Source organism: Macaca fascicularis, chromosome 3 (assembly GCF_037993035.2).
Source record: "Macaca fascicularis isolate 582-1 chromosome 3, T2T-MFA8v1.1".
NCBI lineage: Eukaryota > Metazoa > Chordata > Mammalia > Primates > Cercopithecidae > Macaca > Macaca fascicularis.
Genome location: NC_088377.1, coordinates 152,886,880 through 152,914,674, shown reverse-complemented (window position 1 = coordinate 152,914,674; position 27,795 = coordinate 152,886,880). Strand labels below are relative to the sequence as shown.

General features: G+C 34.5%; 2 protein-coding genes across 12 annotated transcripts in view; both read left to right on the top strand.

Annotated features, from left to right (window-relative positions):
- Nucleotides 1-27,795, top strand: part of IMMP2L (inner mitochondrial membrane peptidase subunit 2) — an 872,645-nt gene that overhangs the window by 165,336 nt on the left and 679,514 nt on the right. The window lies entirely within an intron of this gene.
- LOC102138601 (large ribosomal subunit protein uL24m) lies at nucleotides 11,837-12,700 on the top strand. The gene has a single exon (XM_015447950.3). The coding sequence runs from the start codon at nucleotides 11,943-11,945 to the stop codon at nucleotides 12,591-12,593; it is 651 nt and encodes a 216-aa protein (XP_015303436.3). The 5' UTR covers nucleotides 11,837-11,942; the 3' UTR covers nucleotides 12,594-12,700.

Sequence of the window (27,795 nt, the reverse complement as noted above, 5' to 3'; positions counted from 1 at the left end):
ATCTGGGTGAAAACATGGTTTTCTTTATTCTCAGATCTACTTATTTTTAAATAAGGTGCTCAGATTTGCTCTCTCATTTTGGAAACGTGGAAAACAGTAGTGAGAATAACCTGATATTTTTCACTTAGAATCAACTCAGGTACCTTAGAGAAACAGATTCTGTTACTTTTTGTGAAGAAAACTGAGGTTAAATTGTCTTCTAAGGTTAGCAGTTTATGCCTGGTATTTCTTTTTACAATTTCTGATGATAAAATGTGATATCAGAGTGTATCAGAGACAAGCCAGATGGCCAATTTTAGACTAGTTTTAGTGCTAACCAAAGGGCTAATTTTTCTCTCTCAAACTCAAGCGTGACTATTTATTGTCAAAATATTCAATAGCTGGACAAGCTAAATTGGTCCAGGAAAACCTAATTGGATATTTTCCATCTTGCATACCTCTGCTGCTTATATTTAAGGAACCCTAGGGAATAGCTGTTTGTAAAAATATTGATTACATGTCTGCTGTTTTTTAATAGCTGCATATTAATTCAAGAAGTTAAATTTCAAGGGACTGAAATTTTAAAGAAAAAGAAAAATCGGAACCCTAGCACTAGTCCTTTCACATCCATTTAGGTGAATAGTTTTAGTTCTATTGCATTCTGAGTGTTGTTATCAGTCTGCGTGAGGAGGACCACATGATTAGCTTGCTCATACTTTGACAAAAAAATCATTATATGGCTCGAGCATGTTGTAGGAGTCAATGAATATATAATCTATTTCAGATTCCCTGAAGATATTAAATATCATCTCACTTTGAATGTAGAGGGTATTTCTTAATAAATGTTTATAAACTCTCACGGCAGGGCCTTCATATGACAACTAATAAACATACCATTGTGAATGGTGTTAATAAAAAGACATAATACTGTGAAGTGCCTTCAAATTTTTTGGGTGTTATAATAAAGTATTATTTTTTTCCTGACAAATAAATTAGCAGTGATTTAATCATTTTATGGTAATTAATGTTGCAGAATATGCACAGAAGAGTTTCAATGGAGCTATTTTACTATTTTCTAGTAACTTACTTTTGATTTTTATTTAGATAATTCATAATACTAAATCAGCTGTAGAGAACAGTTGCCACTTGCAGTGTATACATGGATTTTGTTTTTACCTAAACTTATGTGGATGTATGAAATCTGTTATTAATGTTAGAAAATAAAGTTGTTCATGAATGTTATTTCATCTAAAAATTCCAAACTTGAACTAACTTGCTAGTTTTCTTAATCTCAAAATGAGTTCTTATTTACTTGATGAGCAAATAGTAGGCAGTTACATGTTAGACAGTTTTGTTATTTAGAGTTTGATAATATGTGCCATTTTATATTTCTGGAATTTTCTGATCTTGAAACTATAAGCCTTCAGATATGTATTATTATTAATAATATATTATTATTTGAGAAAATGACTGGTATTTCTATTTGACTTTCAGCATGGTTCCTTTCCACCATATTCACTTGATAAGGGAATTATTTATTTATTTTTTGGCTCAGTGAAATATCAGTAGTGCTTTTCTGAGGTGCAGCAATCTAACGTGAGATTGTTTTAAGGTGTAATATTATGAAATTTCATTTCACCATGTAAACATCTTGACATATTTTGCAGTTTTTAAAGTGTCTTTTATTTAGATATTTATAACAACTATTATCCTGCATAATACATATATAATTTATGTACTCTCATTGGGTGCATTCTTTGACTGGAATATAAATTTTCATTTACGTATCAGTTTAAGTTTGAATTATGTTGTAGAAGTGAGGAAGTGATACTATACATGGTATTTCTTATCTTTAATAGGACTTTTTTTTACCGTAAGGGTTACTTGAAGTTTTGAATGATATTTTATTGGCAATTTTGGTCTTCTCTTACAGTGTACAAATGTCATGTATTGTGTTCTTCAATTAATAAACAGATTGTATTCTACTGCTGGATTAGCCTTTCAGTAAATATATTTCAAAATGGTGTCATTAGTCTTTTAATAAATATTATTATTAAATATGTATAAACATGGGAAGGTCTACTGTATAATTATATGTTTTAAATTATCTTGTATTCTTATGGAATTGTATACCTGTTTCTCATGCAGAATAACTACACCATTAAGAGAGCATACTAACCTGTTTTTATGTTTGTAAAGATTGCATGCCAACTAGATGGCTTGAATTAATCTGAATTCACCTTCATAATAGTGCTGAAGAAACTGATACTGCAACTTCTCATGTAACAAGAAGATCTCAAGTTTAATAAGTCTTTGAGCTGATTCAGAAAATAGATTTGTTGCTAACAGCTTTTATGTTAATATTGATGTGAGAATGCAATTGGATATTATAAAAACTCTTCAGTTCAACTGTTTAGTCATTAAAATAATTTTGATATAACAGGTATTGATTAAGAAAGGGATTTTAGAGATAGAAAGACCTGACTTCAGTTCTTTGATTTGCCAGTTACAGCTACAACGGTGCCCTTGGGTGATTATAACAATACCTGCTTCATAGAATTGCTTTGAAAATAATTTAGATAATAAGATTTAGTAAGTACTAATAAATATGAAGTATTATTATAAAAGTCATGAACATTTTTGTCTTAAATATATTTAAATTTGCCGGAAGTTTTATCAATTTTTCTGTTTGTGACAATTATAAAATGTTGACTAACTGGATTATAAGTATGCTAAGCTATAGACTTTTTGGAGGGTCCTTTGAATGCCAATACAATCCACATATCAGAGAACATTATACAGTTGACATTTAATAAAATTGAATTGAATTTTCAGGGCTTCAGCTGGTATGATTGTCATGCAATTTTGCTTATATCCTGACATATAATTGTTTTATAATTTTTCTATATTACCTGCCAAACTACATTGTAAACAAAAATTGATTAGAGATTATATTTCAGCTTTTAAAAAATATTATCTAAAGTTGTGTGAAAAAAAAAAAAGACCTTCAACTACCAAGTCTGTTCCGTAAATATTTCTTGGATTTTAACATGATTTTTTTAATGGATTATCTGTATTCCCCTTGATTTTAAAAGAAAAATGAATAAGTAAAACTTAGTTAAGTTAGAATTATTAATGGAAGAATGCTAAAATCAATTATGGTACCTTAATACTATGTATAGTATTATAAGATATATATGTGGATGTGTAGTTGTACGTGCATAGAAAATACTGTGGTAGGATTAACAGCAAATTGTTTATAGAATTACTTCGGGTGAAGAGATTAAAATAGTTTAGAGTGTATATCAAATTGAGTTTTGTAATTGCAAGCAAACTAAACTCAGAGATTATCTAATCAAAATAAGAAGGAGATTTATTGGATAAAATGTGGTTATATCATAGAATCAAAAGCCAAGCTGAGTAAATAGGCCCCTGGAAGCATGGAAATATAAACAGCTGAGACAGTTCATTGGCAGAAATTCCTGTGCAGTTTCTGTGGCAGGAGTGGGATTTGGGAATTTCCTGTGACTGACAGCCCTACTAGAATGACATAGAATGGAGGAAAAAGCATTTTAGCAAAGGAAAAGATGCTGGGCATGAAGAGTATCATAGAGCTGTACTATAGAGGGATACTATACTGTAGAGCTGTACTATAGAGGGGTTACTGTACTATAGATCTGTACTATAGAGGGATACAATACTATAGAGCTGTACTGTAGAGGGATACTATACTATAGAGCTGTACTATAGAGGGATACAATACTATAGAACTGTACTATAGAGGGATACTATATGATAGACCTGTACTATAGAGGGATACTATACTATAGAACTGTACTATAGAGGGATACTATACTGTGGAGCTGTACTACAGAGGGATATTATACTATAGAGCTGTACTATAGAGGGATACTATACTATAGAGCTGTACTATAGAGGGATACTATACTATAGAGCTGTACTATAGAGGGATATTATACTATAGAGCTGTACTATAGAGGGATACAATACTATAGAGCTGTACTATAGAGGGATACTATACTATAGATCTGTACTATAGAGGGATACAATACTATAGAGCTGTACTGTAGAGGGATACTATACTATAGAGCTGTACTATAGAGGGATACAATACTATAGAACTGTACTATAGAGGGATACTATATGATAGACCTGTACTATAGAGGGATACTATACTATAGAACTGTACTACAGAGGGATACTATACTATAGAGCTGTACTACAGAGGGATACTATACTATAGAGCTGTACTACAGAGGGATACTATACTATAGAGCTATACTACAGAGGGATGCTATACTATAGAGCTGTACTATAGAGGGATACTATACTGTAGAACTGTACTGTAGAGGGATACTATACTATAGAGCTGTACTACAGAGGGATATTATACTATAGAGCTGTACTATAGAGGGATACTATATGATAGACCTGTACTATAGAGGGATACTATACTGTAGAACTGTACTGTAGAGGGATATTATACTATAGAGCTGTACTATAGAGGGATACTATACTGTAGAACTGTACTGTAAAGGGATATTATACTATAGAGCTGTACTATAGAGGGATACTATACTATAGAGCTGTACTACAGAGGAATATTATACTATAGAGCTGTACTATAGAGGGATACTATACTATAGAGCTGTACTATAGAGGGATACTATACTATAGAGCTGTACTATAGAGGGATACTATACTATAGAGCTGTACTACAGATGGATACTATACTATAGAGCTGTATTATAGAGGGATGTTTTCCTTCTTTATGTATGAACACATACACACATACACATATATATTTATATATGAAATGGAAATAAAAGAGTGATATTTTAGAAGAATGACTAAGAAAAACCTATAGAACTCGGTGATAAGGAGCTACTTCTAGGGGGAAAATCCAATATTAGAAGAAAATAACTATATATACTATAGTTTTTATTATGCAAATATATATTACATGTATTTATTTTAAAAACACCTTTACTGAAATTTAATTCATATACCTTATGATTCACCCGTTTGAAGTATACAATTCAGTGACTTTTAGTATATTCACAGAGTTGTACATTCATCAGAATAATTTTAGAACATTTGTGTTACCCTCAAAGGAAACCCCACATCCCTTAGATGTCACCAGCATACCATCTCCATTCACTTTGTCCCTAGCAAACACTAATGTGCTTTCTGTCTCTATAGATTTTCCTATTCTGAACATTTCCTATAAATTGAATTACACAATATGTGGTTCTTTGTGACTGACTTCTTTCACTTAGCATGATGTCTTCAAGGTTCATCATGTTCTATATATCACTACTTTTTATTCCCTTTTATGTCTTAATAATATTCACTGTATGGATAGACCCCATTTTATGTGTCCAGTCATCAATTGATGAACATTTAGATTGTTTCCACCTTTGCTTATTATGAATAATGCTTTTGTGAACATTTGTATACAAATTTTTGAATAACTTTTTAATTCTCATGCATATATAGCTAGGAGTAGAACTGGTGGATTATATGGTAACTCTGTGTTTAAGCATTTGAGGAAATGCCAAACTGTTTTCTGAAGCAGCTGCTCCATTTCACATTCTCACCAGCAGCGTATGGCGTTCAGTTTCTCCACACCTTCATGAACACTGTTATTATCTATTTCTTTGATTGTAGCCATCCTAGTAGATGTGAGGTAGTATCTCATGGTTTTGATTTGCATTTCCCTGATAACTAATGATGTGGAACATCTTTTTATGTGTTTATTGGTCCCACATATATTTTAAATTAATGAGATTATGAGGCTTTTTTACTTTCAGAATTTATTTTTTTAAAAACTTGTCAGATTTGTTTAGATATTTGTACCATTACTCTTCTTTGTTTACAGGTTTGACTGTGTGTTATGTAACACAATGTTAGTTACTCTACATAATTTCTCTGTTAGCTAACTGTTGTAAGAAATTGAGACTGAGAGAAGATAAGTAATTTGTTCAAGGTCACAGAGCTAGTAAATTGTATAGGATTTTGAATCCAGGTCATTTTAAATCCAGAGCCTGAGTTCTTTAAAAATGCTACTATAGCATGTCTCAAGTAACATATGTTTTTAGGTTTCCTGTATTACTATTGTTATTGTTGTTGTTCTGGTTGTTACTTTATTTTACTCAACTACATAATCTCACAGAGACAAAGGCTCTTAAATTTCACATGAACCTCAGTTCAAAAATGTCACTTTTGGCCTGGCGTGGTGGCTTATGCCTGTAAGCCCAGCACTTTGGGAGGCCAAGGTGGATGAATCACTTGGGGTCAAGAGTTCAAGACCAGCCTGGCCAACATGGTGAAACCCCTTCTCTACTAAAAATATGAAAATTAGTCAGGCATGGTGGTGCACGCCTGTAATCCCAGCTACTCGGGAGGCTGAGGCAGGAGAATTGCTTGACCGGGAAGTGGAGGTTGCAGTGAGCTGAGATGGCACCATTGCACTCTATTCTGGGTGAAAGAGCAAGACTCCATCTCAAAAAAAAAAAAAAGTCACTTTTACCAAATGCAGGAAATCTGTTCACAGGTTTGCTGAGGTACGGTTGTTTAGCCAGGATTACATGTTGTTTTCTATCTACATGAGAGCTGTATTTGCTAAAAATGCACATTTCCAGGCTTCACTCAGATACTATGAATGAGCCAGTTGAGTACCAGAGCTGGAAATCATAATTTAAGCCAATGGATTGGATCAAAAACCACTTTTTTTGGTGGCAGATATTTTACTGTTTCACAAGACTACTGTTATTATTACTTTTGATGGTTTTTCATCTGTTTCCTGGTGGTTTTTGTCTTTTGATCTGCCTCTGCTCTTTGTAGCAACACTCAACAAGCCTGTTCCTTTTAATGTTTGCCAAATATGGCATCAATGTGTGAGTTCTTTTAGTCTGTAGTTTACATCCTGAGAGTTCTACTGAGTTAATCATCAGTGAAGACTCTCTTACTGAGCATCTCCTCAACAGTGGGAGACAGCACTAAAGTATAAGACCCCCCACTATGAAGGAGCTAAACTTCTGGTAGGAACTGTGAGCATTTACCAGAAATATTCAAGTCTTTTTGATAGATCATGATATCATATTTGATGCTTAAATTTCACATTTTCTTGTCTCTGAAAACAAAAGTCTAGACTTAGTGACAATAGTTTTCCCTGATTTAATGTAACTTTTCCTCAGCAATGTGATAGCTATCGCTAACATCGAATACACCATCCAGTCTTCGCACAGGCTTAGATAACCCTGAAACTTTGTTCTCTCACTTGGGTTGCCAAGCAAGAAGAGAATACTATTAAAGGGTCAGACTCACGTGATCAGGTCCCATTAGCTTTTGATTTATGGCCAAAGACATTTTACTTACGTCTTTACTTGTTTGACTCTCAGGATCTGACTGTCTTTTGGTTTTAACTTGGTAAGAACTATTGGGCTTTTTCCTCTTTATACTGTGAAAAATGCAAGGAGCTTTATGATAAGTTGTTCATCAGAGTACTTGTTAGACATAAGGACAGTAATAATGTGGGAGAAAGAATGGACTTTGAAAAGCTTGCTTTGTGGAATTGTTGAGTCTTGTCATTTTTTTTTTTGGGGGGGGGGAGGTTTCCTCTTGAGAACTAGCTTCTTATCACTAAATTCTTTTAGGTTTTTATTAGTTGTTCTTCTAGGATGCCAGTCTTTCCATTTCATTTACCTAAAGTTACCAGCCTAGTCTAGGACTTTACTAGCTACAGAATGATCAGTACGAGGAAAGAGAAAAGGCTCAATGGTGAATTTATTACATGAATATTGACTTGATTTATGCAAATGCATTGTCAACAGGTTATCAATTTACATTATTCAGTATGCATTTATAGACACTTATGACAATATCAAGCTTTAGCATATGAGCAATTTTTGGAGACCTGCTTTATGCTTGGATAGTTCAGAGCAGCTCCCATTATATAATCTGAAGTAACCATGATGAGGGCTTGGCTTTTTTCAGGAACTGAATGAGGTCTTTGCTGCAGACTAAAATGGGAAGGATCAGAGCAAGCTTACCATCAGAAATCGATGTTTGCCTTTTTCTTCTTCCTCCATGATTAAAAAAGCAGGGGGAAAAAACCCACTTCAACTTTGATTTGATTCAAAATAGTATTTCCTAAAACATAAGCCATTCTTGTCAAATATGAGTTCCTTAACTTAAAAATACGTTCATTTAAATCCCTGATGTATTTTCTCATGTTCTTCATTCATGCTTAGGGACAGAGTGAGTGGGATTTATGAGTTACTGTACTCAGTACAGGAGAAATTAATTTGGTATAAAATATGTAGAGTATAATCTTACTATTTTTGTATAATATTAGAATTTATCCTACTCTTACCAACCTATCCTCGAAGCCATTTTCCTTTAGTTCATAATCCTCACTAACCAATTTTTCTCCTGTGGGAACTTATAAGCATTAGCAAAGCTTATAACTGAAGTTGTCAAGAAAACAAACAAATTGAAATATCTGCCACAGAGCAGCTTTACAAGTAGCAGCTCCTGGATCATGAAAGGACCAAGAAAGAGGATCCTAAATGCATGGCCTCTTTTCCACTTCACTTTACTTAGTAGCACTGAAAAACAGGTTTCTCTCTTTTAGTCAGTGATTTTTCTCAATTTCAATGTATTTACTGCATGACATTTGCTGAATACATTTGCAAACATCTCATCCAGTTTTCAAAACAATTCTGCCCAGTAGATGATACCAGCCTTCATTCCTCAGTGCCGCACTGTCTTCCAGTATGTTAACTTTTTTGATCATCTCGAATTATTTTTCCTTTTCGTAGAAAATTTATTTCTTCTTTCCTTTTATGTATTTTCAGTTAAATTTAAGAAATATTCATTTAACAACTACCCTCTGGGAGGCATGTGATCTCTTTCTCTCCACATTTTTTTTTTTCACCACTTAACGCTACTTTAAAGTGTTTTGGGGAAAGTTTCTTAATCCTCAATAATGAAAATATTGGATAATTTTGTAGGGGCAAGTCTCTTAATCCTCCATAATTACAACTTTGGATAATTTTATAGATTCCTTCCTCCAGTGGGTAACAAAACAGATTAAATCAATGTTTTATTTTCACTTTTACCCTAATTGTTCATCTTCAGTGTGTAGACTTTATGGGTATTTGCAAGAACATGATCAGTGATCTACAGCACTTGAAATAGAAAAATGAAACTGATTAGGAATTATGACTGCTCATAATGTTCTGTCCCTGTTTTGTTTTTCTAGTGCAAAACTAGTGTTTCTTATCATCCTTGCTCATACATTATGTTCATAGCCTTTTGGGTAGAGTAGGAGGGAAAGAGATAGATTAAATTGTCTTTCTTATCTGCCATCCTGTACCACTCTCATCATTTCCTTTTTTTTATGAAACAGAATTCACTTATGTTAAAAAAAAAAAAAAAAGAACAGAACTCATCAGAAGAAGTGACAAAGTCAGTGATCATTTGAATGCTTATAGGCAGTCAACTCCATCTCTCTTCTCTGCCTTCCTTGGTATCTGCTTCCTTGTAAGGTGGCTCATATTGTGGTTATGTGATAGCAGCCAGTGGCATCTGGTGGGTGGCAGGTGGAAGGTGAAGGAATATTTTTCTCGTGCCCATTGACAGAAGGAAAGAGAATAAGAGATACATATTCTTTTCTTTCATGTGGCTCCAGCATTTTGTAGAAATATTCAGCATAAAGGAAGTATTATTCCAAAGTTTTCTTTGTTGTGTTTTGTATTTTTTTTCAGATTTTTTGTTTTAATTTTTGTGGATACACAGTAAGTATATATATTTATGGGATACATGAAATGTTTTGATACGGGTATGCAATGTATAATAATCACATCATATAAAATGGGGTATCCATTTCCTCAAGCATTTGTCCTTTGTATTTTATATTTTGTTTGGTCATTGCTTGCAATTTTTATGCATGATGTTGGCACAGAACCTCAGACTGGCAATTGTATAATGCTGGCTGTTTCTCCTTGGTAAAATTGGAATACTGAAACTTTGGAAAATGTTTCTCAAGGTGATTGTTCTCTTACCCAAAATTGTGGCCATTTGTCAATATATTCTTGAGTTTCACAGTTTGAAGAATACCAATTATGAAACTTAAGACACGCTACTTTGAAGTGCATGTTTGATGCTGACCAGCTCAGCTTTAAAAACAGTGTTTTCACAATATTTTATTTGTACGTTTGTTTTGTTTTGCTTCAAAGAATAGTTTCCTAAGCTGAGCCTATTTAAATTACATAAACATATGACTACACCCACTTCTTCACACCTTTTAGAATTTTAAATTTTTAGTATAGGCTATATATATTTGCCAGTGTTTACTTCTGTGCCTTTAATGAAATGCCTTAACATTGTGGGAGTGACTTTTAAGTTCAGTCTCTGTACATACAGTCTCTATGGTGATACTGTGTCACTATTATATACTGAACATTCCACCAAAAGTGCCTGACAGTCAAAGAAATGGCCCTACTTTGTGGGAGTGACTTCTCAGTTCAGTCTCAGTACATACAGTCTCCATGGTCATACGGTATCATTACATGCTGAAGGGTCCACAGAAGGTACTTGCATGTCTTTCTTAGAAACTTCATGTTACCTCCTATGCTATAGTCCTCTTTTGATGAGTGCCTTAGGCATATGCTAACAAGATTTTGTTTTTTTAAAATCTTGTGACCCCATTATCCAAAGGCAGTCAAAAGCACACAGCCATTAAGGGGCTGAACATGAGGACTTTATACTGCATACTGGAAAGTCACCACAACCCTAGTAAGATCTTCTTTTCTAAGAAAGGGATGCAATTAATAGAAAGATTCAAAAGTTTTGAGAGAAGGCAGGCTGCAGAATCTAGGATACTGTAGCAGCCATGAGGAAGACATCACCATAACAGAACGGGAAAAATCCTACAGAGAAATTAGTAAATTAGTAAACAAGAGTCCAAGCATGGAAGATTGTAAGACTTGCCATGACTCTCCTCAAGTTGCTGTGTATTTTGAGGGTGGCTATATTCTGTTCTTCCTTACCTCATCATGTATCCTTTCTGTAGCCCCTCCATCACCTGGCATACTCTGACTGTGTTTCTGTTTTGGAGATGCCTAAGAGTGGATGTCCTACAATTGCCTATTGAATAATAAATCAGTTTTCAAACAGTGATAATATATAACTGAAATAAAAATCTTGTATAATAAAATAGCCTAAAATGAGGCTGAAAACACCAAGTATGGAAGTGGAATATCTGAAAAAGAAGTGAGATTGTAGGTTTTTGTGTTAATATTTTCTCACTATATACAGATTTTATTTATCTTTAAATAAAACTTACCTGGTTGTATCATAGTTCTTAAGAAACTATGGAATAATTTAAATGAGGAAAAAATATGGCTATATACTAAATTGGTTTAGGGAAATCTCATTAACATGCTGCCTTTTTGTCAAGCTGCTAAGGCTCACTGACTCAGTGTGAATTTAGAGAAACGTGATTTTGATGGTAGTGCTACTAACTATACTTCATCACTGTCTAGATTTCTTTCGCTGTGTTAATATTTATGGTTATTTGGAAATTTTCCAGTGTTAACTATTTTTAACATATATGTCAACTGTACAGGGAAGTTCTGTTTGAACAAGGGTGCAATAAAGAATTTTAAAAGTTTTTCCATAGATGCTTTCTGTGTAATCTCCCTGAGAACAGAGATTTTTGCTTATTTTGTTCAATGATCTATTCCACTTGCTTAGCCCAGTAGTACCTAGTTGGGTGTTCTAGAGGTATTTGCTAAATGAACACATTCAATATCAATAGGAATTTCTCGGAGGGCCCATGTGCTGAGCAGCCGAAGTGCCGCGGAAAGTGGAGAGCTGACAAGGAAGATTTCTGAGCATTTTGCTGGCAAAGGGATTTCGTACAGCCTCCAGGCATGCGTCTTTCTGCCCTACTGGCCTTGGCATCCAAGGTCACTCTGCCCCCCAATTACTGCTATGGGATGAGCCCCTCAGGCTCCTTGGCAGACAAGAGGAAGAACGCCCCATGGAGCAGGCGGCGCCCAGTGGTTGTGGAACCCATCTCTGATGAAGACTGGTATCTGTTCTGTGGGGACACGGTGGAGATCCTAGAAGGCAAGGATGCCGGAAAGCAGGGCAAAGTGGTTCAAGTTATCCGGCAGCAAAACTGCGTGGTCGTGGGAGGGCTGAACACATATTACCGCTACATTGGCAAGACCATGGATTACCGAGGAACCATGATCCCTAGTGAAGCCCCCTTGCTCCACCGCCAGGTCAAACTTGTGGATCCTATGGACAGGAAACCCACTGAGATTGAGTGGAGATTTACTGAAGCAGGAGAGCGGGTACGAGTCTCCACACGATCGGGGAGAATTATCCCTAAACCCGAATTTCCCAGAGCTGATGGCATCGTCCCTGAAACATGGATTGATGGCCCCAAAGACACATCAGTGGAAGATGCTTTAGAAAGAACCTACGTGCCCCGTCTAAAGACACTACAGGAGGAGGTGATGGAGGCCATGGGGATCAAGGAGACTCGGAAATACAAGAAGGTCTATTGGTATTGAGCCCAGGGACAGCAGCTCCTCCCCAACTTCTGTCCCAGCCTTGAAGGCTGAGGCACCTCTTTTTCAGATGCCAATAAAGAGCAGTTTATGAAAAAAAAAAAAAAAAAGGAATTTCTCTAATTTACTGTAAGGTATAGAGTCATGTTATTACTGGAGGGGAAATTAAGGATCATAGAGAATGACTCACTGACTCTTTTCATTGATTAGGAAATTGAGGCTGAGAGACGTTAAATGTTACCTAAGGGTATGGCTGAAGAGCAGCAGAACTAGGCCTACATTCTAGGTTTCCAAACAACTGGCTCAGTTTCACATGACCAACACGGGTTAGGGTTGGGTTTAAACTCAGATCTGACCAACAGTGAAGTCCTTTGTCTGGATAAGAGTTTTTGATACTTTTATAAAATTTTAATATGTCACCTTTTCTTTATAGCTTTTCCTCTGTCCCTAAACAGAATTAATTACTTCCTTAACAGATTATACTAAATACTATTGTTTTCTAGCATGTATCACATTATATTGAGTTGATTCCATGGTGGTGAGTGCTTAAGACCAAGGACTAATTCATCTTCCTCTTTGCCATCCAGAATTTAGCCTGACTGCCATGATAGATGACCTGTGTTTTGAATTGCTGTGAGAGGTGGTAACAAATAATATATCTAAGCCTAGGTCTAGGGAGATAAAACTTTTATGAGAAGAACAAAGTCTCATCACCTTTTAAATACAGTTAATGCTTGATAAGTGTTAAAATTAAATAATAATTATTCTTGGAGATGTGATTTAATGATTGTTAATCTTGATTGGCTTTTGAAAATGACTTCTTTTTTTAATTTTTAAAGAATTGGTAGCAGTACTTTTCTATTGATGTATTGGTTTCAACATTAAAACTCCTTCTGACCTTATTCTACGATTTCCTACTGGCTTTTTAGACTCTCACCAATTCATGATTAATGCCAGTTTGCAAAATTTTGCCTGACTTTGACACGAGTAATTTTAGCCCTTTCATGAAAACTGAAATCCTAATACTATTATGAATATATTCCTTAGTAATTATACCAATGAATTTTATACAGCTGTAGCAAAACATGTCTAATTATCAGTTATCTTTTAAAGGAATTTTTTATTCTTTTGAACTTGAAACTTTTATGTAAGGCTGGTATTTATACAACATTTGAAAACATGAAGGGAATAACATTTCAGGAGAATGTTGTGGTATTACAAAATGTAAAAACCTATAGAAGATGCCTTGTTTTGCCTGTGCGTCTCACAAATGTAATGCTATTTACTGATAGTAATATTTCAAACCAGTTTTTTATTACTGCTAAGTCTTCTGAGATACATAATGTCATCCCTTTAGGGAAATGGTCTGAAAGTATTTGATTCCTGTTTGTCGTGTGAAAAACTACTGTAACATCTTATTTCTATGAAAACAATATTAAAAAAGAACAGGAAATACTGTAACAGTCATCCACGTGCTAATTTCTTGAAAGAAGGTCTGTATTATTGGTATTGTCATTGAAATCTTTGGTCCCTTCTATAAAACATAATATTTTATGAATATAACAAAACTTGAAGTTCAAACCATCTTCCTTTACAGCTTTAAAAAAAATGAGGACCAGAATGAATTCACACTTCAGATGTTGAAGCCAGCTGATGGAAAGCCTGGACTAGATTTTAGCTCTTTAAATACTTTGGCCAGTACTTTTCCCAGTATACTAAACCATTGGAAAAGAATAAAAGTCACCCAAAGAACTGCTAAATAAGATTATATAATTTTATCCCCTTATGCTTTTATATTTTATTTTACAGATTTGTCGTTGTTGTTACTCTTGTTGCCGGTAAAGGAAACAGATTGACTTAAAAGCAAAAAAGGAGTTTGTTAGACAAATCTGGTATCTGGGATGGGAAAAAGCTTACAGGATTGAAGGGAGACTAAAGAGTTATGCTTGAAACAGATAAGAATTAGGCAGATCTGGAAGATCTTGGTAGCAAGAACTTTCAGGAACAACAACAACAAAAAGGTTAGGCTGTGTTGCTGGCGTAAATAAACTCTAACCACATCTTTGGTATGTGCATTGATTCTACTTAATACACTAAATCTTGAGAGAATGTGTCTGATTGACTGAACTTGGATTCTATGTTCACTTCCCTATACCTTTGGAGTGAGCAGAGAGTTTTCTGGAAGCAGCCTTTAAAAGATGTCTTTAGTTTCCATAATGGAGAACATGTATTTGGATTTATGCTTCCACCAGGACTGCATAGTACAGAAAATTCCCCCAAAAGAAGCAGGGATGATGTCAGGAAAAGGGCTGGATGCTGGGCTGCCATAAAAGGACATATCCACATAATACACCTGAGAATTCTATTATGCTAGAAAACTCTTTTTTCCTATATCCATTATAACCAGCATTTTCCATATAAGCATATTCAATATTTTTAAAATGTGGATTATGTAGTGTATATAGATTGAGAATATCTTAAAAGTTTTTCTATCTGTTCTTCTGTCTCTGGTAGCATCTTAATTACTTAATAATATCTTTTCCTTTTTTTAATGAGTGGTCAGAAGGAAAAACGAAGAGGGGGATGCAAATCTAAGATAGTCTTTATGTACAGCATTCATTGCTCAGTGAATGGAAATAATAGCTATAATCTATTGCTTATCCACTGGTTTTTTACCTAGGTTTTCAATGTAAGAACTATTTGAGAACAGAATCTCAGGTTCAGTTGCAGTGGAGCATGTTGTTTACAAGTATGAGGTCTAGAATGAGACTCTCTAGGTTCAAATTTGGACTCACATTAGCTGTGTGGCCTTGGACAGGTTACTTAACCTTTCTGTTTTTGTTTTTTCCCCATGTGAAAAGGGGGGAAATAATAGGATCTATATCGTTTGAGTAACTGTGAAAATTGAAAGATATAATATATATCAAGTACTTATTAGCATAGTGCCTGGCATTTAGTAAGCGATAAATATTAGCTATAATTATGTGTATTAGCTTTTGTTAACTGTACTACATGTTGTGTTAATAAAAAAAAAGCCTTTTTGCTGAGAGAAAGAAGTACTACCAAATTGAGGAAGAATGAAGATAACTAAATAACTTGACCTAAATATAGTATTATGCTTTTAACCCAGTAGGAATAAAAACAAATTAATGATTATTACTCCAGAAATACCTATTTAGCGTATGTCCTGTTGTGCTTGCATTGTGTGGGCTCTTCATATTCTTACTGTAGTTTTAAAGAAATTATTAAAACAATTCACAGAGTATTTTTTTTATTCTTCTTTCTGATGTAATATTTACTAATGGAATATTTTATCCACACAGGAATATATGTAGCATGTAGGTAGTTACAAAGCATAGCAATAAGAGGAACAGCCACGAGTGTCACCGAGAACACGGTCAGCACGTTCTTCTGTGCATTCCTCCTCTCTTCGATTCCTCTCTCTCACAGTACCTGAATTTTGTGCTTATCTTTTGCCTGCTTTTTTCCCCCTCAACGTTTGTATTTAGAAATAATTTTAAACTTACATCAAAGTTGCAAAGAATACCCATATTCTTTTAAAGCTGGGACTTACCAAGTGTTGACATGCTAACATTTTGTCCCATTGGTTTTATCATGTGATCTCTCTCCCTGTCTCTCCTCTCCACATATATACGTGTGTGTACACATATATACAGAGAGAATGAATATATTTATGAAATAACATATAGAGAGAATGCATATGTATAGAGAGAATGAATATATGTTTATATTCTTTTTTTAGAATCTTTTGAAAGTTGCAGATATTATTGCCTTCTTTCACCTCTAAATATTGCAATGCAATTTCCTAAGATTAAAGCATTTTATTTATATAATCACAGTATAATATCCAGTGTCAGTAAATGTAACTTTAATATATTGCTATTACATAACTTAACATTCATATTTGAATTTTGTCAGTGTACGTAGTAATGTAGTTTATAAACATTGGCTTTTTGTTTCTCTCCAGTACAGGATCCAGTATGGAGCCGTGTATTGTACTTGCTTGTCAGGTCTCTTTAATCTCTTCTAATCTTTAATCTGTAACAATTCTTCAGCTTGCTGTTTTTATCTTTTATAACTCTGATATATTTGAAGAATACAGGGCCTTTGCCCCTTCCTTCCTTCCTTCCTTCCTTCCTTCCTTCCTTCCTTCCTTCCTTCCTTCCTTTTTAATAGAATGCTTCTCATTTGAGGTCTGTTTGATGTTTTCTCATGAGTTAGGTTCAAATTTTGCATTCCTAGCCAGGATATTATATAAATGATTTTTCTTTTCCAGGCATCGCATCTGGAAGCACTCAATATTTATCTGGTCAAGGTACTGTCTAGTTTCTCTATTTTTTAGTTACTACTTATCCCCCTGCTATTAATGAGCAATCCATGGGGAGATATTCAGATACCCTGCGTATATCCTGCTCTTAATTGAAATTTCTCTCTTGATTTAGCATCTACTAATAATTCTTGCCTGGACCAGGCTTTATTGTCATGGTTGCAAAATGATGATGTACCAGTGCCAGTATTTACTCTTCATTTACTAGTCAGTCTTTAGCATCCTGCTCTGCCAGTACTTCCCTTCTTCATCATTTCCATCTACTTTTTATTAAAAAAATTTTTTTACTGGTGGTTTATAATTCTAAGTCTTTGTGATAGGTTTAAAATATCATTTTTGAGCGTTTCCTTACTTTTTGGCCTAGCAAGGTGATCCAGGGTAATTGTGTATCTTCTGTATCTAGCCCTGAAGCTATCTATTTCTCCAGAAGCCATGATTCTTTTTGGCAAGGAATGGCATGAAAAATCAAGATTGGAGTGCTAGGTTTATTGGCCCTGTAAATTGATTAAACTGTAGTTTATAAACTAGTTGGTAATTGTTTCTCATTTTCATCCTTCAACTTTGGTTATTTATTGAGTTTCTTTCACTTGAGTCAAGATGCCACCTTCAGAACCTATGATGTTTTAATTCTTGTTGCCTTATTTATAGTCCTTTATATATTTATCATGGTATTCCTCATATGAATGTCAGGATTGGCTGCCATGTTGTAGGAAATTCAATAGCTGCTCTAGCGTGGCATGAAACAAGCAGCTGTATAGGATTAGTAATGATGTCTGTCACGGGCAGATGAAATAAAGCATTATGATGTGGCATTATTGAAAAGGATAAGCATGAAAATATTTTCAAGAAATGAAATATTCATGATAGCAGATCATGTTTCCCAACCTGAACAGTTTCAAATAATCACTTATTTCTCCTACATCTTTCATGAGGTACAGGAAACTAAGGAGATACAGGATTGTGCAAAGGCCACTGTGGGATATTAATTTTATACTGAATTAAATTTTAAAAGTTCAGCAGCAGAAAGGTTAAGACCTTCTTATTTAAAGTTTGTCTTATTTCTTAAGGTATTTCCTGTTGTTTAGAGTTTTAACCACTCTACTTTTTGTTATAATGGATGTGATTTTAATAAAATAAACAATTTTTATTATGTACATAATGTTTATAGTTTTTGTTTTGCTTTTTTTTTTTTTTTTTTTTTTGAGACAGAGTCTCACTCTGTCGCTCAGGTTGGAGTGCTGTGGCATGATCTTGGCTCACTACAACCTCCACCTCCTGGGTTCAAGCGGTTCTCCTGCCTCAGCCTGCCGAGTCGCTGGGATTACAGCGCCTGCCACCACACCTGGCTAATTTTTGTATTTTTAGTAGAGGTGGGGTTTCACCATGTTGCCCAGGCTGTTCTTGATCTGCTGACCTCAAGTGATTTGCCTGCCTTGACCTCCTAAAGTGCTGGGATTACAGGTGTGAGTCACCATGCCTGGCCAGTGTTTATAGTTTATATAAAATATTTCACATGAATCCTATTATTATTACTATTATTTTTGAGATGGAGTCTCACTCTGTAGCCCAAGCTGAAGTGCAGTAGTGCAATCTTGACTCACTGCAACCTCTGCCTCCAGGGCTCAAGTGATTCTCGTGTCTCAGCCTCCCAAGTAGCTGGGACAACAGCATCCTAATTTAATCCTACCTACTGAATGTGATCCTGTAATTACTATTTTATTAATAAAGGAACTGTGACTAAGACACATTATGTAATTTCACCAAAGTCACAGAGCTGTGCTCTATATATGTATATATACTCTGCCTAGTTGCAAAAAAAGGAATTGAGATAGATTATTTTTTTAACCACAATACAAGTAAAATGTAAAAACTAGCAGATGACAGAAGAACACTAAAAGCATATGAATAGAGAAGTGAATATGCTAATTATAAGAGCTAGCTATTATAATTCTTATGATTAACAATCAAGTTTTATTTTATTCAATTTGACTTTTAATGTTTGGCACCTGCTTTGTGCTGTTAATTTTGTTAGTCCTTAGAAGAGGTTACTGTCTATATAGGGAGACAGAGATATAATTATATTATTTATGTTTTTTTTTTTTTTTTTTTTTTTTTGAGATGGAGTCTCGCTGTGTCTCCCAGGCTGGAGTGCAGTGGCGTGATCTCGGCTCACTGCAAGCTCCGCCTCCCGGGTTCACGCCATTCTCCCGCCTCAGCCTCCCAAGTAGCTGAGACTACAGGCACCCGCCACCACGCCCTAGTTTTTTGTATTTTTAGTAGAGACGGGGTTTCACCATGTTAGCCAGGATAGTCTCGATCTCCTGACCTCGTGATCCACCCGCCTCGGCCTCCCAAAGTGCTGGGATTACAGGCTTGAGCCACCGCGCCCGGCCGATAATTATATTATTTAAATACAAAATGATAAGCGCTGTGGCAGTACAAAGAAAATAACCTGTGCCCATTGTATGTGCAGGAAGGGGTAGATGTGTGTGTGTGAGGGATCTTACATGAAAGTTTTCTGGAAAAGAAGGTTACTGAATCGAGCCTTTAAGCACAGGTAAGAATCAGCTAGGCAGTAAATAGGGAATGGATATTCTGGTGAGGGACAACATGATGGAAAGGTAATGCATAAAACCATGTGGTGTGTACAGGGAGCTAAAAGAATAAGTACAGGAGAAAATGGGAGGTGGTTGGGAGATCAGGCTAGAGAGGTCAATAGGGATCAGGTAATCTTGTCCTTATATGCTTGTATTTTAATTTGGAGATACCTTGAAGGTTTTAAAACAGGAGAGTCCCATGATTAGATTTTTTATATAAATTTTACTCTTGCAGCTGTGCAGAGGATGGATTGAAGAGAGGAAAGACTGTAGGCAGACAAATCAGCTAGACTAACACTCTAGAAATCCAGGATAATGAAGAAGAGATACATTTCCAATGTATTTTTTACTTCAAGCCTTAACGGTCTTAGGAAATACACTGGCTGGTGCTAGTAAGATTGACAAAAGTGGAAACACGAGGGTTACTTTATTATGATCAAAAAGGAGGAAATATTTCTACGATAGGTATGTTTTTTACAGACTACATTTTTAAAAATTCAGAATTGCTCTTGACTCATGTTACAACAAGCAAGGCAGAGCAACTCATATGGTTTCTAATTCTTCGGTTTCAACAAACTTAAGGAAGATGTAATTGAGTTAACAGCTGATAGTTTTCAAACATCAAATATTTTTAATAAGCTATGTGATTTTGGTTTCAGTAACATTGCCATAACAAAACATCCTTCTCGTCGTCTACTTAGTGAACAATTTCAGTTCTTTCATAAACAGAGAAAATAAAAAATAGAAAAAATTGATGTGAAACTTTATACTAGCAATGAGTAACATTCATTCAGAGGCCTATACACTATTTTAAAAAAGAAAAAAATCTAGGCCTTCTCATTAAGAAATGCATTTCCATATATTTCTTATTTTGAACATAACAGTTTTAGAAAATTAAACACAATTTAAAAGTTCAATTTTAAGATACATTTTTATTGAAGAGAAGTGATCAGTTAAAAACTTTTAGAAATAAAAATGATTAAATTAGGGTAAAAGCCTGTGGGGAGATAACTAGAAATGAGTTTAAGCAAAAAAGTATATACATTTTCTAACTCTTGAATTTTTTAAAAAATAAAATTCTTGCTGGCGTATATCAGATTACTGTGGAATTTAGATTTTTTGGTTCCCTTAAAAGACTGATATAACAGTTTTATATAAAAATCACAGTATTTGTGACATGCTGGAAATTATAGCCTTTGCAATCATTTAAATTCATGATGAAAATTTTTACATGTCAACTGAAAATGTATGTTGTGGATTTTTAGAAAATTCTTTTAGGAATATGAGAGGGAAAAAAATGAAGACTATTGTTTTAGAGCTTCCTTCTTAGAACCTAACTTTCTTCAACAAGCCATTTTGTAAAATGTAGATGAGTAAAAGAATTGAGATCATACCTACTGAAAGTATTATTTTGTTAGTAATGAAGAGTAGTTTCCTAGGTTTTGGATGCCTGACATACAGGTTATGATAAAGCTGATCTTCTTTTATCAAAGATGGGTGGTCTAGACAGCTCTCTTAGTTGAATACTTTTTTTTATTGAAGGGTACTAGTATCCCTAGGCAGCACCAACATTTTCCTGAAAGGAAATCTTTGGATCAACATAGGCCCTTGAACAAGTAAGTATTTTGTTGAGTTTCCATAGAACAAGACAGATATAATTTGGCAAGGAAAAATTTTATGTTAGAGTTTATTAATTGCTTGCTTTAAGAATACTCAGTTATGCTGCAACTGCTACTATAGAAAGTATAACTCTGAATAGTGAGTTAGCTAAAATACACTCCCAGATAATTGAATTAGTAAGTGTATATAATTACATATAAATTACTCTCTATAATTCTGCGTAATTAAGTGTTCAAGAATGCTTGCAGAATGCAACAATTTTAGTTTTGATATGCATAATGTTGAGTTTGTTGTAATGGTAGTAGTGAGAATAATAGGGACCAGATGCCCACACAGCTAATAAGTTGTGAAACTGGTATTTAAACCCATGTGTTCAATGCCATGTTATTTCTACTACAGCAATAGGAAGACTGCCTAGCATTTTATTCATATAGAAAATTGGCTATATTTAAATATAGTTTATTGTTTACTATTAATAAAAGGAATCCTGGCATTGTTACAGGATTTCACTAATTTATTTATGGTTCGTTAAACTCTTAAAAATTTAGGACCCTAAAGAGCTTCTGTTCTGTAGGTTAGTTTTATCAATATTTAGCATATTGGAAATTAAGATTGAGAACATTTAAAATATATATTCATTTAAAAATAAAACAATAAATTTATTATGTATCAACATAAATAAGACAGTTTTATGAAAAGTATATATTTCAAAACAAAAATATTTAGTGAGAAGAGAGGTACTGTTTTACTTTTGCTTTGTTCTTTGTTTTTTGGAAACAAGGTCTTGCTCTGCCGCCCAGGTTATAGTGCAGTGGCATGATCATAGCTCACTGCAGCCTTGACCTCCTGGGCTCAAGTGATTCTCCTGCCTCAGCCTCCCAAGTAGCTGGGACTATAGATATGTGCCACCATACTTCACTAATTTTTTTTATTTTGTAGAGATGAGGTCTCGCTATGTTGCCCAGACTGGTCTCAAACTCGTGAGTTCGAGCAATCCTCCTACCTCAGCTTACAAAAGTGCTGGGGTTACAGGCAAGAGCCACTGTGCCCTAGGCCTGTTTTACATTTTTGTAAATCTCTTTAATATCTGGCCTATAGAAACAGGTGGATTCTTATATCTGCTTTTGCATTCAATATGTTGTGTAATGTTATTTGATTTGGAGTATGTATGAAAACAATCATCCCTCACAGATACGTACTTGGAAATGGAGGCCTTATAGACCCCCTGAAAAGTTCATGGGGACCATCAGAGTGGCGTCTGTGGAGCACACTATGGGGACACTGCTTTAAAATATTATCAAAAGTGTTACATTTTAATAATTAGTATGCATGTAATAAAATGAAAATCTAGTTTTTGCATATGTATTATGTTGATGTCTATATTTGATTTTAGCTTCATGTATTATGGAGGACTTTCCCTAACTTTTGGATTTGTAATTACATTATGGCAAAATTGTAATCAGAAACCGAAATCATTTTTTAAAATTTATGGAGTGGATTAGAGTATAAATTTCAACAGGATAGGAATTGTGAACAGATGTTATACTGAAAAACCAATAGAAAATAAATTCAAATAGGTTATTATTAATTTAGTAATTGTAATAGTATGAAATAATTCTGTACTCCAAGAGAACATTTATCCCATTAATTCTTTAAAAAATCAAGATCCTCAACCATCTGTTTATCTTTCACCATCTTTCCCACCCTCACTCCACCTCCTTCTTGCATTTACTTCCTCTTCTTTAACATTCGTTCAATAAATATTTATTGGACTCCTTATCAGTTAGGGTAACCACTAGCTTATGTAACAAAGAGATTAAAAAAATGTATAATGGTTCAGACACAATGAAAGTTTATTTCTTGCTTAACAACCAATGAGCATATTTCTGCTTGGAGTAGTGGCTGCTCATTTTATAGGTGGCTAAGGAAGCTGCAATTTCTGTGGCGTTTATGAACCTGGAGAGGCCCAGCACGGTGGCTCACATCTGTAATTCCAGCACTTGGGGAGACTGAGGCATGTGGATCACTTGAAGTTGGGACTTCCAGACCAGACGGGCCAACATGGTAAAACCCCATCTCTACCAAAAATAGAAAAATAAGCCAGGAGTGGTAGTGGGTGCCTATAATCCCAGCTACTCGGGAGGCTGAGGCAGGAAAATCTGTGGAACCTGGGAGGTGGAAGTTGCAGTGAGCTGAGATTATGCACCTGTACTTCAGCCTGGGTGACAGAGACTCTGTCTCATTAAAAAAAAAGAAGAAGAACCTGGAGAATTAGGAGGCCACCTCACATGGATGCCCTGGCCGTAGCTTTTGTCTTCATGAAAGTAGAGGTTGGACATTCAGATCTACTATGTTGCAGAAAAATCAGATTTTTGTGTCACTGACCTTGCCAGTAAAAACAGCAGAGGCAACAGCAGCCGGCCTCTGTCTCACTGTGTTAACCTTGCTTTCCAAAGTAATGCCAGTGTATTTGCTTGGCAAGAGCTAGGTGATGTGCCAACATCTAACTGTCAGGAAGTCTAGGAAATAAACTTTAGCTTTCTAGCTTAGCTTTTGTTCTAGCTGTCTAGCTTAGCGTACGTTAAAGAACACAACTGAAATGGAGTTGAGTACACTCATCTGCACACCTAGGAAAGAGATCTAAAATGAAATATAGTAGTATGTCAGCAATTATTATGTCTGGCTAAATCACAGCACCTTCTCCTTCTTTTACTATCTTGATTTCACTCCCTTGTTAATCTTCATCAGTATAAAAGAGACTTTATCCCATTTCCAGTTGTCTCCCTTGGTTGCTATAACAGCATAAGATAAACAGAACAGTCATATTGGTGATTTCCAGCAGTCATGGGAAGACTTTACTTTTAGTGCATAAACTGTAGAAATTTCACCCATGCATAGTTCTTTTGTGGGTGGGATTATTTAGTGAATTGGTTAAGGGAGCCTTTCAATGCAACTATATGTATGTTGAAATATGTCAATCTTGATTATTCTTGCTTTGCTGCCTGGTGTGGATACTTTGGGGTTTCTAACTTCTAATTGAGATTAGGCATTATGGTAACCAAAGATTATTATGTTATGGAAGAAGCCAAGATAATCACAAGATAATGTGATTTTTTTCCTTAGGTAGGTCAGAATCAGTCACTTTCTCTTGTTATGCATTGCTGCTTACTGAAGCTTCTATATAATACATGATGGCAAAAGATGCTTTCATTAATGTTTGGGTGTTGCCTAAGTAACAAGTGGAGTAATTGATTTATCCTCAGTTCCTGGTTGTATCCTGGTCATTGGGGAGCTGAGAATAGAGGGTAGTAAGATAATGCATCTGAAGCTGTGGGGTAGGTGAGGAAACGTGAAAGAGTAGTCCAGAAGGGAAGGGAAATCTAAACATACTAGATGTCTACAAATCAATAGTTCATTCTAGAGTGTGAGGCACCCAGAGGGTGTAGCAAAAACAAGCCAAATGATTATGTACTCGGAATCTAAAATGTGAATGGTTGACAGCCCAGTATGAAGATTGAGTTTCTACTCTGAGATAGGGTGTCAAAAGAGTCTAGAATGCCCTAGGGTGAAAACCTTGGCTTTTTGTGGCTTGCAGAAATCAGAGTATGGGAGTGTGGTGCGTGTGGTGTAGGAGGGATTATGGTAGTAATTCCAAAACTGGCTAGTGCCCTTGGGTTACTTTCAGTTTCCATGTTCGTGGGAAGATGGGTATGTCCCACATGGTTAAAAGTACCAGATAGAAATGGGTAACAGCATATATATATATATATATATATATATATATATATATATGAATAATTCCTTCATGATGACTCATGTTGCTTAGGGCTAAGAGAGTATTTCCTTTCAAAAATGCATTGCTTACCTCCTTAAAACCAGTTTGATGGATTTGATTATTTTATTCTGTTTAATGAAAATATTTAGACATAATAGCTAGAGCTCATGAATGTTCCCAGCTATATAAATGAAAAAACAAAGTGCAACATTCAGACAAAACAAGTTAATTCAGTTGACACTACTCTGAGTTGTAAAAGGACAGACCAGCATCTGAAGGGTTTTTAATGTGGCAATTAAACATGGTTAGGGGGCTATGTAAATTAGCATGTTTTAAACTGCATTTATGGTCATCTTAATCTGATATGGCTGACTTAGTTTCATAGTCATTTGAGGATAGTTAATTCTACTTTATAGTTGCTTACCAGGAAAGTATGCGTCATGCTGTGTGGTAGGGTTTTGTAAATGAATTTAAAGAAAATTGTTATTGTTGGAAAAAAAATTCATTGTTTAAGCATCATCTAAAGTCGCTGCCTCTAAGGGATCATTGCTGCATGGTATTTAAAAGTAGGTTTTAAATGGGTTTTATATCTTGACAATTTGAAAAGAACAACACAGATGTGTGTATTTAGCCAAAAAACTTTAAATGCTACAGTGGGCCAGTCTGTGTCCACATTCCTTCTTGAAGTGGTTAGTGATTAATCCTAGGGCAAAGATGAGTTTGTAGTTTATAAAGTACTGTACCAGTTGATAGTAATCTTGTAGCTTGTATATATGCTATATATATGTGTGTGTGTGTGTGTGTGTGTGTGTATATATGTATATATATATATATATATATATATTTTTTTTTTTTTTTTGAGACAGCATTTCACTCTTGTCGCTCAGGCTGGAGTGCAATGGCACCATCTCGGCTCACTGCAAACTCCTGGGTTCAAGTGATTCTCCTGCCTCAGCTTCCTGAGTAGCTGGGATTACAGGTGCCCACCACCATGCCTGGCTAATTTTGTATTTTTAGTGGAGATGGGGTTTTACCACGTTGGCCAGGCTGATCTTAAACTCCTGACCTCAGGTGATCCGCCCACCTCAGCCTCCCAAAGTGCTGGGATTACAGGCGTGAGCCACCGAGCCCAGCCTATATATGCTTTTAATATCTTCTGTATTAAACAATTAAACAATCTGTAAAATTGTCAATTCTTTCTCTGTTTTTTTAAAAACCAGTTTTATTTCAGCTTATCTAGAAAGTTAACTTTATAGCATTGTTTATATGAGAATTCTTCTAAAATTTTTCAGTGCTACACTAAAAAGTGTACAATTGGGATTTAACATTGAATAAGGGGTTACAGTCATTCCCCAGCATCTGTGAGGGACTGGTTCTAGGACCTCCCTTGGATGCCAGAATCCGAAGATGCTCAAATCCCTGATATAACATAGTGTAGTATTTGCTTATAACCTATGTATATCCTTCCTTATACTTAAAATCACCTCTAGATTATATATATTTCCTGATACAATGTAAATACTGTATAAATAGTTGTTATTCTATATTGTTTGGGGGAATAATGACAAGAACAGAAGTCTATACGTGTTAAGAGATGCAAATTTTTTTTGAATATTTTCAATCCTTGGTTGGTTGAATCCACAGATGAGGAACCCATGGATACAGAGGGCCAACAGCATCTGAACATGTTGAATGAGTCAAATTTACTAGTCTAAAAGGAATCTGATTCTATTAATCCGCTTTGTAGTTGAACATATTTTATTCAGTATAACGTTTTCTGTGTATATATATATGGTGTGTGTTTAATTTTCTAAATTTAAATTTAATGTTTAAATTAAATTAATTAGAAAATTAGTTTAATTTTCTAAATTCTGCCTCTGTGGAACCTCGTGTCGCTTAATTGTTGCCCTTTGGAGTTTGTTTTTCAAATAATCATATACTCATGAAAGCAAATATTTTAAGAATCATTAAGTTTTCTAACAGAATTAGACTTTGTATTTTCAGATATATTTAATTAAAGACCTATTGGTAGGAAAATAACTTAAAGAGCACTCTTAATAAAGCTTAAACACAAACCTTTGAAATATGAAGAAAATTAACTACATTGTGTGTTCTCCTTAATTAAAAAAATGCTTCAAATATGTTTGGATCATTGCTCAGACAGTAGAAAATAAATTACATTTGATATAGAGGTGAACATTTACAAGATTACTCATGAACAACATTTCTGTACATCTTATGAATGAGCAGGAGGTTTTTCTATTCTATTTTTTCCCTGTTTTTTATTGTTTCTCTGTTTTGAGTAGAAGTTTTCAAAATTGCTTTTAAAACTGGTATTTATGACAATAACTGAAGAAAAGAAAGAAATTTTGAAAAAATATCTCAAATTACTAATTAAGAGGATATACACAGATTATATACATTAAGTAATAAAGCCCACGATTATAATTTACACTGAATAAGTTTTGAAGAGTAACAACACTTTTTATTTATACAGTATCTGGTTAAAGATTTATAGTGTATAAATTACTGATTTTCATAATTAATTTATATAAGAAAAGCATTTCACCAAACTGATTTCATGCATTAGAATTATGTACATTATATTTTTAACTTTTAAAAATTTATTCCATTTTTATTTTTTTATTTTTTATTTTATTTTTTTGTTTTTGTTTTTTTTTTTAATTTATTTATTATTATTATACTTTAAGTTGTAGGGTACATGTGCATAACTCCATTTTTATTTTTTAAAAATTCCATGCACATTGTAAAAAATAAAAGAACTTTAAAAAGAAAATTTAATTTCTCTTTTCAGAGGCAACCATTGTTCTTTATATTCAATACAAACTGTCAGCTTTAGCATAC